The sequence below is a fragment of the Centruroides sculpturatus genome, unplaced genomic scaffold, assembly GCF_000671375.1.
Source record: "Centruroides sculpturatus isolate CEXI.00-Female unplaced genomic scaffold, Cexi_2.0 scaffold597, whole genome shotgun sequence".
In the NCBI taxonomy this organism is placed as follows: Eukaryota; Metazoa; Arthropoda; class Arachnida; order Scorpiones; family Buthidae; genus Centruroides; species Centruroides sculpturatus.
The window spans coordinates 394,518-408,256 of record NW_019384690.1 but is presented as its reverse complement, the minus strand read 5'-3'; the positions used below and the strand labels follow the sequence as shown (position 1 = coordinate 408,256).

At 47.6% G+C, this 13,739-nt stretch overlaps 4 protein-coding genes and 1 pseudogene across 4 annotated transcripts; all 5 read right to left on the bottom strand.

Annotated features, from left to right (window-relative positions):
• Positions 1-28: 28 nt before the first annotated feature.
• LOC111627271 lies at positions 29-580 on the bottom strand (annotated as a pseudogene).
• Positions 581-2,676: 2,096 nt separating this feature from the next.
• On the bottom strand, positions 2,677-3,216 carry LOC111627270 (translation initiation factor IF-3-like). The gene has a single exon (XM_023370842.1). It carries the CDS (start codon positions 3,214-3,216, stop codon positions 2,677-2,679), a length of 540 nt encoding a protein of 179 aa, XP_023226610.1.
• Positions 3,217-4,294: 1,078 nt separating this feature from the next.
• On the bottom strand, positions 4,295-5,785 carry LOC111627269 (DNA topoisomerase 1-like). Its single transcript, XM_023370841.1, has 2 exons — positions 4,703-5,785; positions 4,295-4,636 (listed from the first exon to the last, which is right to left on the bottom strand). Exons 1-2 carry the CDS (start codon positions 5,783-5,785, stop codon positions 4,295-4,297), a joined length of 1,425 nt encoding a protein of 474 aa, XP_023226609.1.
• Positions 5,786-8,947: 3,162 nt separating this feature from the next.
• LOC111627268 (translation initiation factor IF-2-like) lies at positions 8,948-10,750 on the bottom strand. The gene has a single exon (XM_023370840.1). It carries the CDS (start codon positions 10,748-10,750, stop codon positions 8,948-8,950), a length of 1,803 nt encoding a protein of 600 aa, XP_023226608.1.
• Positions 10,751-11,313: 563 nt separating this feature from the next.
• LOC111627267 (transcription termination/antitermination protein NusA-like) lies at positions 11,314-12,423 on the bottom strand. Its single transcript, XM_023370839.1, has one exon. It carries the CDS (start codon positions 12,421-12,423, stop codon positions 11,314-11,316), a length of 1,110 nt encoding a protein of 369 aa, XP_023226607.1.
• Positions 12,424-13,739: the final 1,316 nt, after the last annotated feature.

Genomic DNA, 13,739 nt, shown 5'->3' with positions numbered 1-13,739 from the left:
AAGCGAGCTGGTAGTCCTCAACCAAAGGTCAGTGGCACTTGCCGCCCATGTAACCGCAAATCGTTTCCACGATCGGTTCGCAAAAAGTCGCGAAGGCGTAAGTCTTGGCGTCGTACTCCTTAAAAATCAGGGCGGCGTAGTCGAGAAAAGCGGCTCTGACCTCGGCGTTTGATCAACCGCCGACCTTGACCGCTCAAGCCGGCAGATCAAAGTGCGAAAGCGTCATTAGAGCTTTGATTTTGTGCTTGGCGAGGCGCTCAAGAACGTCGTGGTAGAATCTGACACCGGCTTGAGAAAGAGTTTTTCCGTCCGGAAAAAGTCGGGCTCAAGAAAAACTTAGCCTTACCGCGCGGAGACCGATTTTAGCTCACGAAGCGATGTCTTCAACGTAATGGGTGGTAAAGTCGGAAGTAATTTCCGGACCGACCTGGTCAAAAAACTGATCCGGTGCGCTCGCAAAGTGTAAATCCCACTTGGTTTGCCCTTTGCCGGTCTTGCCCCGTCCTTCGCACTGCTCGGCGCTCGTCGCGGCGCCGAACAAAAAACCGCGGGGAAATTTAATTTTTGGCATAGATTTTAAACCTACGTCCACCGACGATCGCCTGGAGCGGGTAAAGATCGTCTAAGACCACCCGTCCGACTAAGTTGCGAATTTTGGAACGGCGGTCGTCAATCGGACGGAGCAAAATGTGGAGCTCGCCTTTGTAACGGCCGATGTTGTCGTTCAGCACCACCACGTCGCCCGGCTGGAGCATTTTACCGGTTCGGGCCGGCTTGATCGACTCGCTCTGGTAAATAACGCGCGTTAAGGTGGAACGAATAAAGTAACTCGAGTAGTCAGCGCGGTTAACGTGCTCAGCTCCGAACGACTCGGCGTAATTTTGAAACTGGGGCTCGGTTAACTTAGCCGCTAATTGACTGGCTAAAACGATTTCCTTTTCTAACTCGCTGACACCCCTTAACCACTCAATTTCAACTTTGACGACTTTTTCAGCGCTCAGGACGTTTCAATCTTGGACTAATTGCCCGAGAGTTTGAAATTCTTGGTTAGTTAAGCCTTGCTGGGAAACGATAATTTGGTCGCTCAAACCGATCGATAAAAAGTGGGCCACTTGCTGAACTAACGGTCAATCGCGGTGTTCTTCCAAAGTCGGCATCCCGTGGTTAACGCCCCAAGGACCAATCGCCCGGCGCGCTGGCTCTTGGCTAACAAAAGTTGCCACCGGTACGCCGAGTTGTTTAATGCGAGCGCTGAGTTCGATGAAACGTTCGTACTTGAGACCGGTGTAGCGAAGCGGATAAAAGTTGTGGCAGGCGATTAAATTCTTGGCGTTTCCGCCGGCGGATAAAATTTTTTCTAACGTTGTTACCCCAGCTGAAGCGTTAACTTCAACTTTGAAATTAAAACGGTTTTGACTAATTTTAGCTTCAACTTGCCCGCCAAAATCTTGGTCCATTCGAACCCCGCCAGCTCCGAGTTTGCGAAAAAAATTGATCTCGGTCGGAGCGAGTTTAAGCGTCTGGTAAACATTTTGGTCAACGTCCACAATCGGGACTAGACCAAGTTTCTGAGCCGTCTGCAAACAGCGCGTCAACATTTTTAAACGTTCAGAATCGCCAGATGTTTCCAGCAAATTAACGAAAACGCGTTTGAAACCCGCTTGAGCAGCTTTTTTTAAGTAAGCTAACGTCGGTTTTTCGCCGGCTTTTTCCGGGTAAATCGCGATTCCTAACTCAACCATCTTAATTACTTAGCGAGCAGCGTACGCACTTGAGCAACCAGGGCCTCTCCGTTAGCAGTCGCGTAAACCATCGGCTCGATCACGGCCACTGGTTTCTCGGGTGCCATCCGCTGAAATTGATCGCGCATAAAGCGGATTTGCGGCCCGAGCAACACTACGTCAAAATCGGCCAGTTTTTCGCGAGCCTGGTCGGAACTGAGCGCCAAGGCGTGACCTTCAATTTTGGCTTCTTTTAAGTAATCGTTCACAGCTTTTTCCAGCAGCGAAGTTGACATTCCGGCTGAACAGGCTAGTAGTATTTTCATAGTTCCCCTTTTCCGACTAGTCGCGACCTATTTTCTAAATTATAAGCGCAAAGATGAGCGATCTAAAACTGGGTCGTTTTTTCCAAAAACAAAAAAATCGCCCGGGCGGGCGAACTGGCTAAACTTGGTTTTGACTTTTGACGAGTTCAATTAACCGCTGGAAAGTGGCCGGCTGGTGAATGGCCAACTCTGAGAGCATTTTGCGGTTGAGACCGATCTCAGCTTTTTTAAGACCGTTAACGAAACGCGAGTAAGTTAGCCCTTCGGGACGCACGGCGGCGTTAATGCGGGCGATCCACAATTTACGAAAGTCGCGCTTAACACGTTTACGGTCGCGGAAGGCGTAAGTTCACGATTTAACCACTTGTTGCTTGGCAACTTTAAAACCGATCGATTTGTGGCCGAAGTAACCTTGGGCCTCTTTGAGTCATTTTTTACGGCGACGCCGGGTGACTGTTCCACCTTTAACACGCATATCGTCCTCCTAAATTAGTTGTTTAAAACGTTTCACATCGGAAGGATCCATCAAGTGGGGTTGGCGTGATTGACGTTTTTGCTTAGTGCTTTTGTTTTGGGCTAAGTGGGATCGGAAAGCTGCTCCGCGTTTAACTTTGTTATTGGCCGTAACTTTAATTCTTTTTCGGAGCGCTTTTTTGGTTTTCATTTTCGGCATTGGGCGACCCCTCCTTCTTACTTTTAGAGACTTTGGTGGCGACAAGGTACATGTCTAGAAAACGACCGTTTGCTAACGCGGGTGGTTTCTGAATTTGAGCCACGTCGGCCACTTTTTGGAAAAATTGGTCTAGTTTGGCGTGACCAAGTTCTTGCCGCACAATTTCGCGACCACGGAACTTAAGCGAAACTTTGACGCGGTCACCGGCCAACAAAAACTGGCGGGCTTTTTTAGCTTTGACGTCTAAATCGTGTTCGCCGATCATGACCGTCAAACGGACTTCGCGGTTATTAGTGAAAGACTGCTTAGCTTTAACTTCCTTGCGCTTCTTGCTGCGGTTGTACTTGTAACGACCGTAGTCAAGCAGTTTGGCCACCGGTTGGTCGGGATTAGCGGAAATAATCACTAAATCCAACCGTTTCTCGGCGGCTAACTCCAGCGCTTGGTAACGTTCCAGAACGCCTAACTTAGTTCCGTCGGCGTCAATCACGAACATTTTTTTAAAGGGAATGTCGCGGTTGACAAGGTGTTCTTTTTTGGGTGGTTTTTTGTTGCGACTTGGATGCACAGACACTTTCTCGTCTCAAACTAGAGACATTGGATGGTAAAAGAGCTTACCAGAGCATCAAAATTTAAGTTGACTTTGATGTTGGAGCGTGGACCCCTGGATTAACCAGCAGGTGAGATGAAAATCTGCTTTCTGCAACACGTAAGTTGCAAGGTAATTCTATCACGTTTTTGGTTAGTAAATGTACAATGTGGTTATGTCAAAAATCATCGAAGTTAATTTAGAAATTCCCCTTCATTCCAACATCAAATACGAGTACGACCGCAAACGTGAAAAAATCGTGGTTGACCGCATTTTACGCGAACCGTTTGTTTACCCAACTAACTACGGCTACGTTGACAAAACGCTCGACTGAGACGGCGATGAGTTAGACGTTTTGATTTACTCGCCCGAAAAATTCAACCCCGGCGTGGTGCTGCGCGCCCGGATTGTCGGAGCGATGCGAATGGTTGACGATGGCGAAATTGACACCAAATTAATCGCGATCCACGCCGATGACTACCGTCTAGATCACATTCAAAAACTGACCGATTTACCGAGCGAATTTTTGAGTGAAATCAAGATTTTTTTCTCAACTTACAAAAACTGAAAACGTCCTAACATTACGAGCGTGGAAGGGTTTGAAAACGAAATTTGAGCGCTCGGAGAACTAGCTACTTGTCAAAAATTATTTGCGGATTACGGCGACTTATCCAAATCGGAATTTATCGCCCAAATGCGCAAAAAACATCCCGATAAATACCCGAAAGAAAAAGCCGTTTAACTAGTTTGATTGAGTTTTTTTGCGAGCCCCAAACCAACGTTTTTTGGCTTGAGAAGGATCGTTTTCAGTGTGTTTGCACTCCGGAAAGCGCGGACAACCAAAGAATCTTTCCCCGGTCCGGCGGTTGGTTTTAACGACCAACGGCGTTTGGCACTTGGGGCAGTCTTTGCCGGCTAACACGGGCAAAAGCTTGGTAATTTCTAACTCGCTGGTCGCGGCGATTAAATCATCGCTAAAGCTGGCTCAAAAACTGTCGAGCAGTTCTTTACGGTCCTTTTTGCCCTCGGCAATTTGGTCCAGTTCTTTCTCAACTTCGGCGGTGTAACTTTCGTTCATAATCCGCGGAAAACCTTGGACTAGTTTGTCGTAAACCACTTTGGCAAACTCAGTCGGTATTAAAGCGCGTTTTTCGACGCTGACGTAGTGACGGTCTTTGAGGACTTTGACAGTGGAAGAGAAAGTTGAGGGACGACCGACACCGATGTTGTCAAGCGTTTCGATCAGCGATCCGTCATTGTAGCGGCCTGGTCCCTTAGTTTCGCGCTCTTGGGGGTGGTAATCGCTGACTTGCAAAGTTTGTCCAAGCTGTCAAACCGGTGCCGGTAACCCAGCTTGCTCGGGTTTGACGATTAAATAACCGCTAAAAATAACCCGACTAGAAGAATGGCGAAAGCGATGGTGGTAAACGGGGTCAATTAGTTCGTAGCGGGTGATTAGGCGCACCGGCGGTTTAATTAAGGATTGCAAAGTGTGTTCGTAAATGAGTTGGTAAAGTTTGCTTTCGGAACTGCTGAGTCCAAAGCGGTCAGTCGCTTGCTTGGGACTCAAGTTAATATCAGTGGGTCGGATCGCCTCGTGCGCATCTTGAGGTCCCGAAAAACCCTTAACATTTTTAGCCACAAACCCAGCGCCGTACTTGCTGGCGATAAAAGTTTGGGCCTGCTCGACAAACCCCTTAGCTAAACGGGTTGAGTCGGTCCGGGGATAAGTGATTAGACCGCCGTCTCCATATCCTTCGTAAAGCCGTTGGGCGCTGCGTTGAACGACCTGGGAAGACATGCCGAGTTGACTATCGGCTCTTTTGTAAAGACTGGCTTGCTTAAGCGGAGTTAGTTGACGGTCGTTTTTCTCGCGCTCAATTTTATCGCTCACTTGAACGGCTTGACTAAGCGATTTAAGCAGAGCTTCGATGGCAGCTGGCTTAATCGAGTAAACGTCGTCTTTCAAAGCCGGATCGGGCGACAAATAACTGACGATCGGACCATCTTTTAAACGCGCTTCCAAAGTGAAATACTTGGTTGGGACAAAGCGTTCGATTTCCCGCTCGCGTTCGACGGTTAGTTTGAGCGCGATTGATTGGACGCGGCCAGCCGAGGGCGCCGAGGGAAAACGACTGATTTTTTGGCGCATTAAACGAGAAAGTTTGTAGCCGATTACGCGGTCTAAAATGCGGCGAGCAGTTTGCGAATCAACCAAAGGCTCGTTGATTTTTTCGGGATGATTAACCGCTTCGAGCACGGCTGGCTTAGTGATTTCGTTGAAGCGAATCCGGTAGTAGCGCTTCGATATGTTCAAAAATTCAACCAGGTGACTAGCGATCGCTTCGCCCTCGCGGTCGGGGTCAGTCGCGAGGTAGATGTGCTTGGGTTTGAGACGCTTAATTTCGCTGACAAGTTTTTGAAAGTATTTTTTCTTCTCCGGATCAATTTTGTAACGCGGAGTCCATGTCGCCATGTCAACGCCGAAATTGTTCTCTCCCGACGAAGGTAATTTCAAAAAATGGCCGACGGTGGCGACAACTTTGTAGTTCTCGCCTAAGTATTTTTCAATTGACTTAACTTTGTGGGGCGACTCGACGATAACCAGGTTTTTCTGCATACAAACTTAAAAATAGCATAAAAAATTGCTTTTTAAATCTTGAAATTATTTTTGTGAATATTTGGCCTAACCACGCTTAAAAGGCTCGGTTAAGTCGTCAAGATGGGCGATCGCCCCACTTCTTCTGACCGCAGTTAAGTCGGCCCGGTGCGCCAATTACTTGAGCAGTTTGAGGACAAATTTTTCCAGCGCCAACTGCTTATCAACTTGGCCTTGCTTAATCGCCAAATCAACCGCGGCAAGTTCAAGTACCAACTGTTTAATTTTTGACGGTCCGACTTGGGATAAGAGTTGTTGCCCCTGCTTGACTTTCCAAAGCGGAATGTGGCTCGCTTCGCTAATCTCGTAGTCAGATTGGCCCAGACTTTTGTGGTAGCTAACTTCGAGCGCTAAAGTTAGCACTTGGTTAATTTGGTGCAGCATAAAAGCTGGGTCATCGCCGAGCTGTTGGCGCGTGCGGTAGGACGAGATAATTTGCTGGTTATCCTGCTCTAAAATAGCCCGGGAAAAATCAAACAAACCGCCTTGGTTTTGGCGGGCAATTTGCTCAACCACCATTTCACGGTCGATTTGCGAGTTAGTTAAAAGTAGCTTGTCAATTTCGCTGACGATCGTTCAAAGATCAAGCGGTAGGCGCAGCGCTAATTCGTGAGCCGCGCTGACGCTGATTTTAGCTTGGCGTTCGCTGACTAGTTGGTTAATCGTTTTAATCACGTTGCGATCGGTGAGTTTGGGCACTTGCGTAACCTCAGCTCTCTGGAGCAGAAAGTTAACCAAGTTATTGCGGTGGTTTAATTTAGCGCTTTCAAGCGCAAAAATGATTTGGTGGTTTCAGTTAGTGCCGATTAAAACTTGTAAAAATTTTTGCCCGAGCGTTTCGTCAACTAGAGCCGGATGGTTGCGGACAATGATCAGTTTCGGGAGACCAAACATTTCGACCGTTACGAGCGCGTCTTGAACTTCTTCCACCGAACTAGTCTCGTCAAACGTAACTAATGTTCCGGTAAACTTTTCGCGGGCCTGGGTCAGTTTCTGACTGATCCAGTACGATTCGCTCCCGTGGATAAATTGCATGGTTCACTAATTATAAGGTAAGCGTAGAGAAGCGTTTGCGCGCTTCAAACTAACTCAGCAGGTGTCTCTCCTAACTTAACGATTCACTGAGCCCTAATTGCGATTTGAACGAGTTGGTCAAGCACTCAGTACAGTCAATCTAAATCGCCCAAACACGGGTAAAGAGCGAGCGTAGCTAAAAAAGCGACTAAAACAAAGGGGCCAAGTCAATAACTTAACAGCGGCGCGCTTAAGTTAAAACCGCCGCCGATTTTGGCGACCAGCGGCAAAGTCGCTCAGTAAGGTCCGAGCGCGCAGAAAATCGCTTTGGTAAAGCGTGATTGGAAGCTTTTTTCCGAGCCGTGAGCCAAGGTCAGGAGGGCCGCGTAAGCAAGCAAAAAACTCCAGCGGTAAATTAACCACGGCCGAGCGATTAGCATCACCAAACTGGCTAGTGTGACAAGACTAGTCTTGCTAACTTTGCATCTCACAAACCGCTTGTTAACTAAGTAAAACGCCAGCAAAATGGTCGCGCGCAAAAACGAATCATGGTAATTAAGTCAGTAGCCGTAAAAAAATAGCGCCGCCCAAACTAACCACTCGACTCAGCCCGAGCGCCAGCCAGTCAGCCCAATCAAACCGACCAGCGATCGCCAAACTAAGCCGATGTGAAAACCGGAAATAACAAAAAGGTGACTTAGGTTGAGCCGGGTTATTTGGCGGTAAAAATCACCCGTCAGGTAGATGTTTTGGCCGGTTAGAAAAAGCGCGGCGTAACGGCCGGTCAAATCTTGGCGGGCGGCCAAATTTTGACCCAGTTGACAAAGCAGCGAATCGCAAGTCAAACTGGGTTCAAGGCGCGGATACCGGATTCAGTGACTAACGTTTTGACCCCGCAAGTAAGCAGTCAAATTAAAAGAGTTACCGACGGTTTGACCCTTGTTAAGGGGTAAAACTAAACCGCGCACTCGCAGCTGGTCGCCGACTCAAAATGTTCCCCGTGCGGGCAGAAAAACCGACCGGCCTTGTCAGCTCACGATCGGCCCCATTTTCGTCACGCCAACGACCTCTAATTCCGTGTCAACTTGAGCAACTAACGGCGCTGACGTTTGGATTCAAAAACTAACCAATAACGCTAGCGCAGCGAAAAATCCCCAAGTTAGAAAGCGGCCTTTTAAAATTGACCAAAACGAAAAGGTCAGCGCGAGCAACGTTATTTCGACTTGCCAAGGGTTAGTCAACCAAACAAACCACAGCACCGCCGTTAGACAAACATTGGTAAAGTCGTAGCGACTCGGCGACTTAAAGCGCGCGTAAAGAGCAGTCATGGTCAATGGTCAACTGTGGATCAATCTCAACTCAGCGATTATTTTGGCGTTGGTAAATCCGTCGGTAAGTCCGTCCCAACTGGTGGCCAAACCGAGCCACAATTTGCTCGGCCGTTTGACCCGGCTCAAAACTGAGCTCCAAGCGGTAGTGGGTCGGACTGCTGAGCGAAACTAAAATTCAATTTCGCTGGCTAGGCTGGTCGGCCAAAATAACGCTTCCCAGCGCAGCGCCCATCCAAGGCAAACTTTTCAGTCCTAAAAGTAAAAATTTAGATCACACCTAAAGGTGGCTCTAAACTTATTTTTTGCGCAAATTTTCTAAGATAGCGTCAATTTTGAGACCTTGCTCCAGCGAAGTGTCAAACTTAAAAACTAACTTTGGTACGACGCGGGGGTTAAGTTGCTGGGCTAACTTAGCGCGTAAAAAAGGGGTGGCGCTTTCCAAAGTCTGCTCGGTTTGACGCTTCTGACTCAAAGTCGTGTAGTAAAGCTCCAAATGAGCCGCATCGCCCGACAGTTTCGCGCCGGTTAAAGTCAAGTTTTTCAAAACAGCGCTGGATGTTTCGTCGTGCAAAATGCGCGCTAAAGCGTGGAAAAAACGGCTTTCCTTACGTTTGTGGTTGATCTTATGGGCCATCTAACTCTCGACTTCAACTTGTTCGTAAGCTTGGATCACGTCGTCAACTTTGATGTCGTTGTAATTGGCGAGATGAGCACCGCACTCAAAACCTTTTTCGACTTTACGAACCGCGTCTTGGCCGCGCTGGAGCGAATCAAGTTCGGTGTTTGCCACGATTTTACCTTCCCGTAACAGCCGCACTTTGCTCTGAGACTTAATCACTCCGTCTGTCACTTTGCAGCCGGCGATGTTGCCGATTTTGGAAGAGTATATCACCTTTAAAATTTGGGCTTCACCGGTAACTTTCTCGGTGAACTTAGGCGCCATCATCCCTTTCAAAATCGTTTGGACGTCCTCAACAATTTGGTAAATAACCGTGTGGGGACGAATGGTCACTTTTTCCTGGGCAGCGATTTGCTTAATGTCGTTTGAAGGTCGGATATTAAAGGAAAAAATCGTCGCTTGCGAAGCTTGAGCTAGCAAAATATCGGATTTGCTAATTTGCCCAACCGACGAACGAACCACGTTAACTTTAACTTCTTCGTTTTCAATTTTGCTCAGTGTTTGTTTGATCGCTTGGGCCGAACCTTGCACATCCGACTTAATGATCACGTTTAAAACTTTCACGCCCTCCTTGACTTGGAGCGGAATACGTTCTTTTAACTCCTGAGCGCGGTCTTCTTGGCGTTTTTGCTCGGCTAAGTTCTTGGCAAACTTTTCGTCTTTAAAGGCGAAAAAACGGTCGCCCGCCCGGGGCGAATAATTAAGACCGGTGATCAAGACTGGCGTTCCCGGCAAAGCGACTTTTACCGCTTCTCCGTTTGGATCAAGCATCATACGAATGCGACCGTAGTGAAAACCAGCCACCACAAAGTCGCCTTTGTGGAGTGAACCGTTTTGGACAATTAGCGTTGCGATCGTGCCGCGACCTTTGTCAACTTTGGATTCAATCACTGTTCCGAGCGCGAACCGGTCGGGGTTAGCCTTTAACTCCAACATTTCCGCCTGCAAACTAATCGCCTTGAAAAGCTCTTCGATCCCTTGCCCGGTTAAGCCTGATCCGTAAACAAACTGCACGTCACCGCCCCAATCTTCGGCCGTCACGTTTTCCTTGGATAATTCACGTTTAACTTTCTCTAGGTCAACGCCAGGCTTATCAATTTTGTTAACAAAAACGATGATTGCCACTTTAGCGGCTCGGGCGTGGTCGATTGCTTCCCGCGTTTGGGGCATGACTCCGTCGTCGGCAGCCACCACTAAAACGACGATGTCAGTTACTTTCGCGCCGCGGGCACGCATGGCCGTGAAAGCTTCGTGACCCGGCGTGTCAATGAAAGTAATTTTTTGACCTTCATGCTCAACTTGGTAAGCGCCGATGTGCTGGGTAATGCCGCCCGCTTCGCTGGCGGTAACTTGGGTGTTGCGAATTTTATCGAGCAAAGTAGTTTTGCCGTGGTCAACGTGACCCATGATAACTACGATCGGTGGTCGCGGTTTGAGATCTTTGGGATCGTCTTTGATTTCCAGCACTTCCATGAAATTAGAAGCGGTCACCTGCTCTTGCTTGCTAAAGTCGTAGCCGTACTCTAAACAAAGCTCGGCGATTTGCTCTTCGGTTAGCATGTGGTTAATGTTGTAAAGTTTGCCAAGTTTAAAGTAATGGTTAATGATTTGGTTGGGCGACTTACCAATTTTGGCGGCAAATTCACCGATCGTGAGAGGACTGGTAAAAGTAAAAACGCCGTCTTTTAACTCAATATCAACGGTTTTAAACTGGGTGCGAATTTCTTCAACGTTCGACCTACGTTTGTCTTTTTTCATCTTCCCCTCCTTTTAAAATGGCGATTAGCGCTTCGTAAACACCGCGCTCAACGTTTTGGCGGAAAGCTTTGTGAAGCAGTTTCTTCTGCCAAATCTTGTTCGGATCGCTCAGTTCTTTGGCAAAATACACGCCGCGGCCTGGCAATGACGAATTAACTTGGATACTTTGGTCGGGCAAACGAACCACCCTTATTAAAGCATTTTTCGGGAGGATTTGGTACGTCAAATAACAGCGGCGAAAGACGTCTTTATTCGTCTTTGTCATCGTTTTTAGACGGGTTAAAACCAAAGTCCTGGTCAAACTCAGCCTCCATTTTTTTGAGCTCTTCGTCGGTAAAATTAGTTTCTAAATCGGCCGAAAAATTGCGGCTTGGCGTTGCTTCTTCTTCCTCCTCCTCGCTCTGCTCGGTGATGTTTTCTTGGAAAGAACGAATTTGGTCGTCAATCTCGCTAAAATCAATCCGCGGCGAGCGGTTAGTTGAACGTCGGTAGTCAAACGACTCGCTCGGTAAACGTCCGGTGCGACTGACGCGGTGCAAATCGTTTTCGCTGAGCGTTCCGTTTCAAACGAAGGAAATGTTTTGCTCGCGGGCTTGCTCAAGCGAAAGAATGTCGATGTTAACTTTGGTAAGTTCAACCGCCAGTCGCACGTTTGAACCTTGGCGACCGATCGCCAAAGTTTGGTGAACTTGGGGTGTGATGGCAATTTTAGTGCCGGGAACGCTCCGACCGTACTGATCAACTTTGTTTTGCACGGCCACAATTTTGGCCGGTTCAAGCGCGTGGGCGACGAACTTGTCAAGGTCAGTTGAATGGTTGATGATGTCAATTTTTTCGCCCTCTAGTTTGTTAACAATCGCGCTAATCCGAGTTCCCTCGGGACCGATCACGGCACCGACGGGATCAACGTTAGGATCGGTTGATCGCACGGCGACTTTGGAACGCTCACCCGGGATCCGGGCTAAAGCGACAATTTCGACCACGCCGTCGGCAATTTCAGGTACTTCGGACTGTAAAATTTGGCGCACCATTTCCTTTGAGCCGTTGGAAACCACGATTTGAGAATCACGAGCCTCGCGCTTAACTTCCTCGACAAAAACTTTGATTTTTTCCCCGATCGAAAGTGGAATTTTAAGGTTGCGCAGCGAAGCGGGCATGTAAGCGTTGGTCCCTTCCGAAAGACTTAAAACTACGTCGCCCTTACGACTAATTGATAAAACGGTTCCGTCCACGGTTTGACCGACTAAATCTTTGTGACGGTCAAAAATATTTTGCTTTTTACGCTCGCGGAAAGTCTGGGTTAAGAGCTGTTTAATTTGGTTGGCAAACTGCTGAAAACTGACTTGACGAGCAATTTCCTGCCCAACTTTAATGTCTTTGTTAAGTTTAAGAGCCTCGCTCAAACTAATTTCAATCGCTTGGTTACGCGGATCAAAATCATCGTCCTCGACCACTAAAACGCTGTGGTTAATTAACTGGAAAAGGTTTTTTTCCGGATCAATGTTTAACTCAAGACGAGCGTCGGGGTCGTAGCGGGTGTGAAAGGTGCGGGTGATTGTCTCGCGGATGATGGTGAAAATCTCGTCCTGATCAATCAAGTTGTTTTTGGAAATTAACTCAATCGCAGCGAAAAACTCCTCCTGATCAAAAACTGATTTATTTTTACGGATCATAAACTCTCCTTTTAACTAGTTAGACCGGTTGAAAAGACGTCTAAAATGTATGGTCTAGTTCCGGCGTCAATTTGGTCAAGGTAATCGGAAATTTGGCGTGATAAGAACTTAATTTGACTAAGGCCAGTCAAAATGGTACCCACCCGCAAGTAAAGTTGCTCGCCTTCTTGTTCCCAGTCAGCACTGGTAATTTGAGCAAAGCGTTCCCGAAGTCGCTTCTCAACTGATTGCATTATTATCTCCCCAAACAAGATGAGTTGCCCGAACGGCAACTCAATAATATTCAGTTGACGCCCAAATTATAACACTATTTAAAGAAGTTAAACGCTATTTGGTTGGTTTCGTGGAGCTGGTTTAAAACGCCTAACTCGGCTAACTTAGCCAAAATGGTCCGGTTGATCAAAGTTCGCTCGTAAAGATCTTCGCGGGAAGTAAACCACTCTTTTTGGCGCTCGGCCACGATCGAGTTAGCGGCGTTAATACCCAGTCCATCAATCGCCACGAACGGTGCAATCAGCGCCCGGCTTGACTGGTCAATCACCCAAGTTGTCGCTTGGGAACGTTTCAAGTCGACATTTAAAAACTTGATTTTTCGAGCGTAAGCTTCGTTGGCAATTTCTAAAATCGGAATGAGCGCCTGCTCTTTATTACTTAGTTCGGTTGAGCCGCGCTTGTTGCGACCTTTGATCAGATCTTGCAAACGCTCTTCAACCAGCTGCTTTCCGCCGATCAAAGTCGTCAGTTCACTGACGTCGGCACGGGTGGAGAAGTAAGTCGCGTAGTAGGCTAGCGGGTGGTAAAGTTTAAACCAAGCGATTCGCAAAGCCATAATCACGTAAGCCGTGGCGTGAGCCTTGGGAAATATGTACTTAATTTTTTTGAGCGAATCGATGTACCAGGCCGGTACTTTATGCTCAGTCAAAAGTTTCTCCTGGTGTTCGCTAATTGAGTTACCTTTGCGCACTTGTTCCATAATCGTGAAAGCAGTTGACTCGTCGATCCGCTGGGCGATCAAATAGTTCATAATGTCGTCTCGGCAAGAGACTAAGTCGTGAAGTTTAAGACCCCGGTTTTTGATCAGTTGTTCGGCGTTATTAGTTCAAACGTCGGTTCCGTGCGAAAGTCCTGAAACTGAGATCAAATCGCCAAAACTTTTAACTTGGACGCTCTTTAGCATCAAACGGACAAACTTGGTGCCAAACTCAGGAATTCCGAGCGCTCCGGTTGTTTCGCCGTTAATTTCCTCGGGTTTAACTCCTAACTCCTGCGGAGAAGAAAACAAACTTAAAACGCGCGGCTCAGACATCGGGATTGAA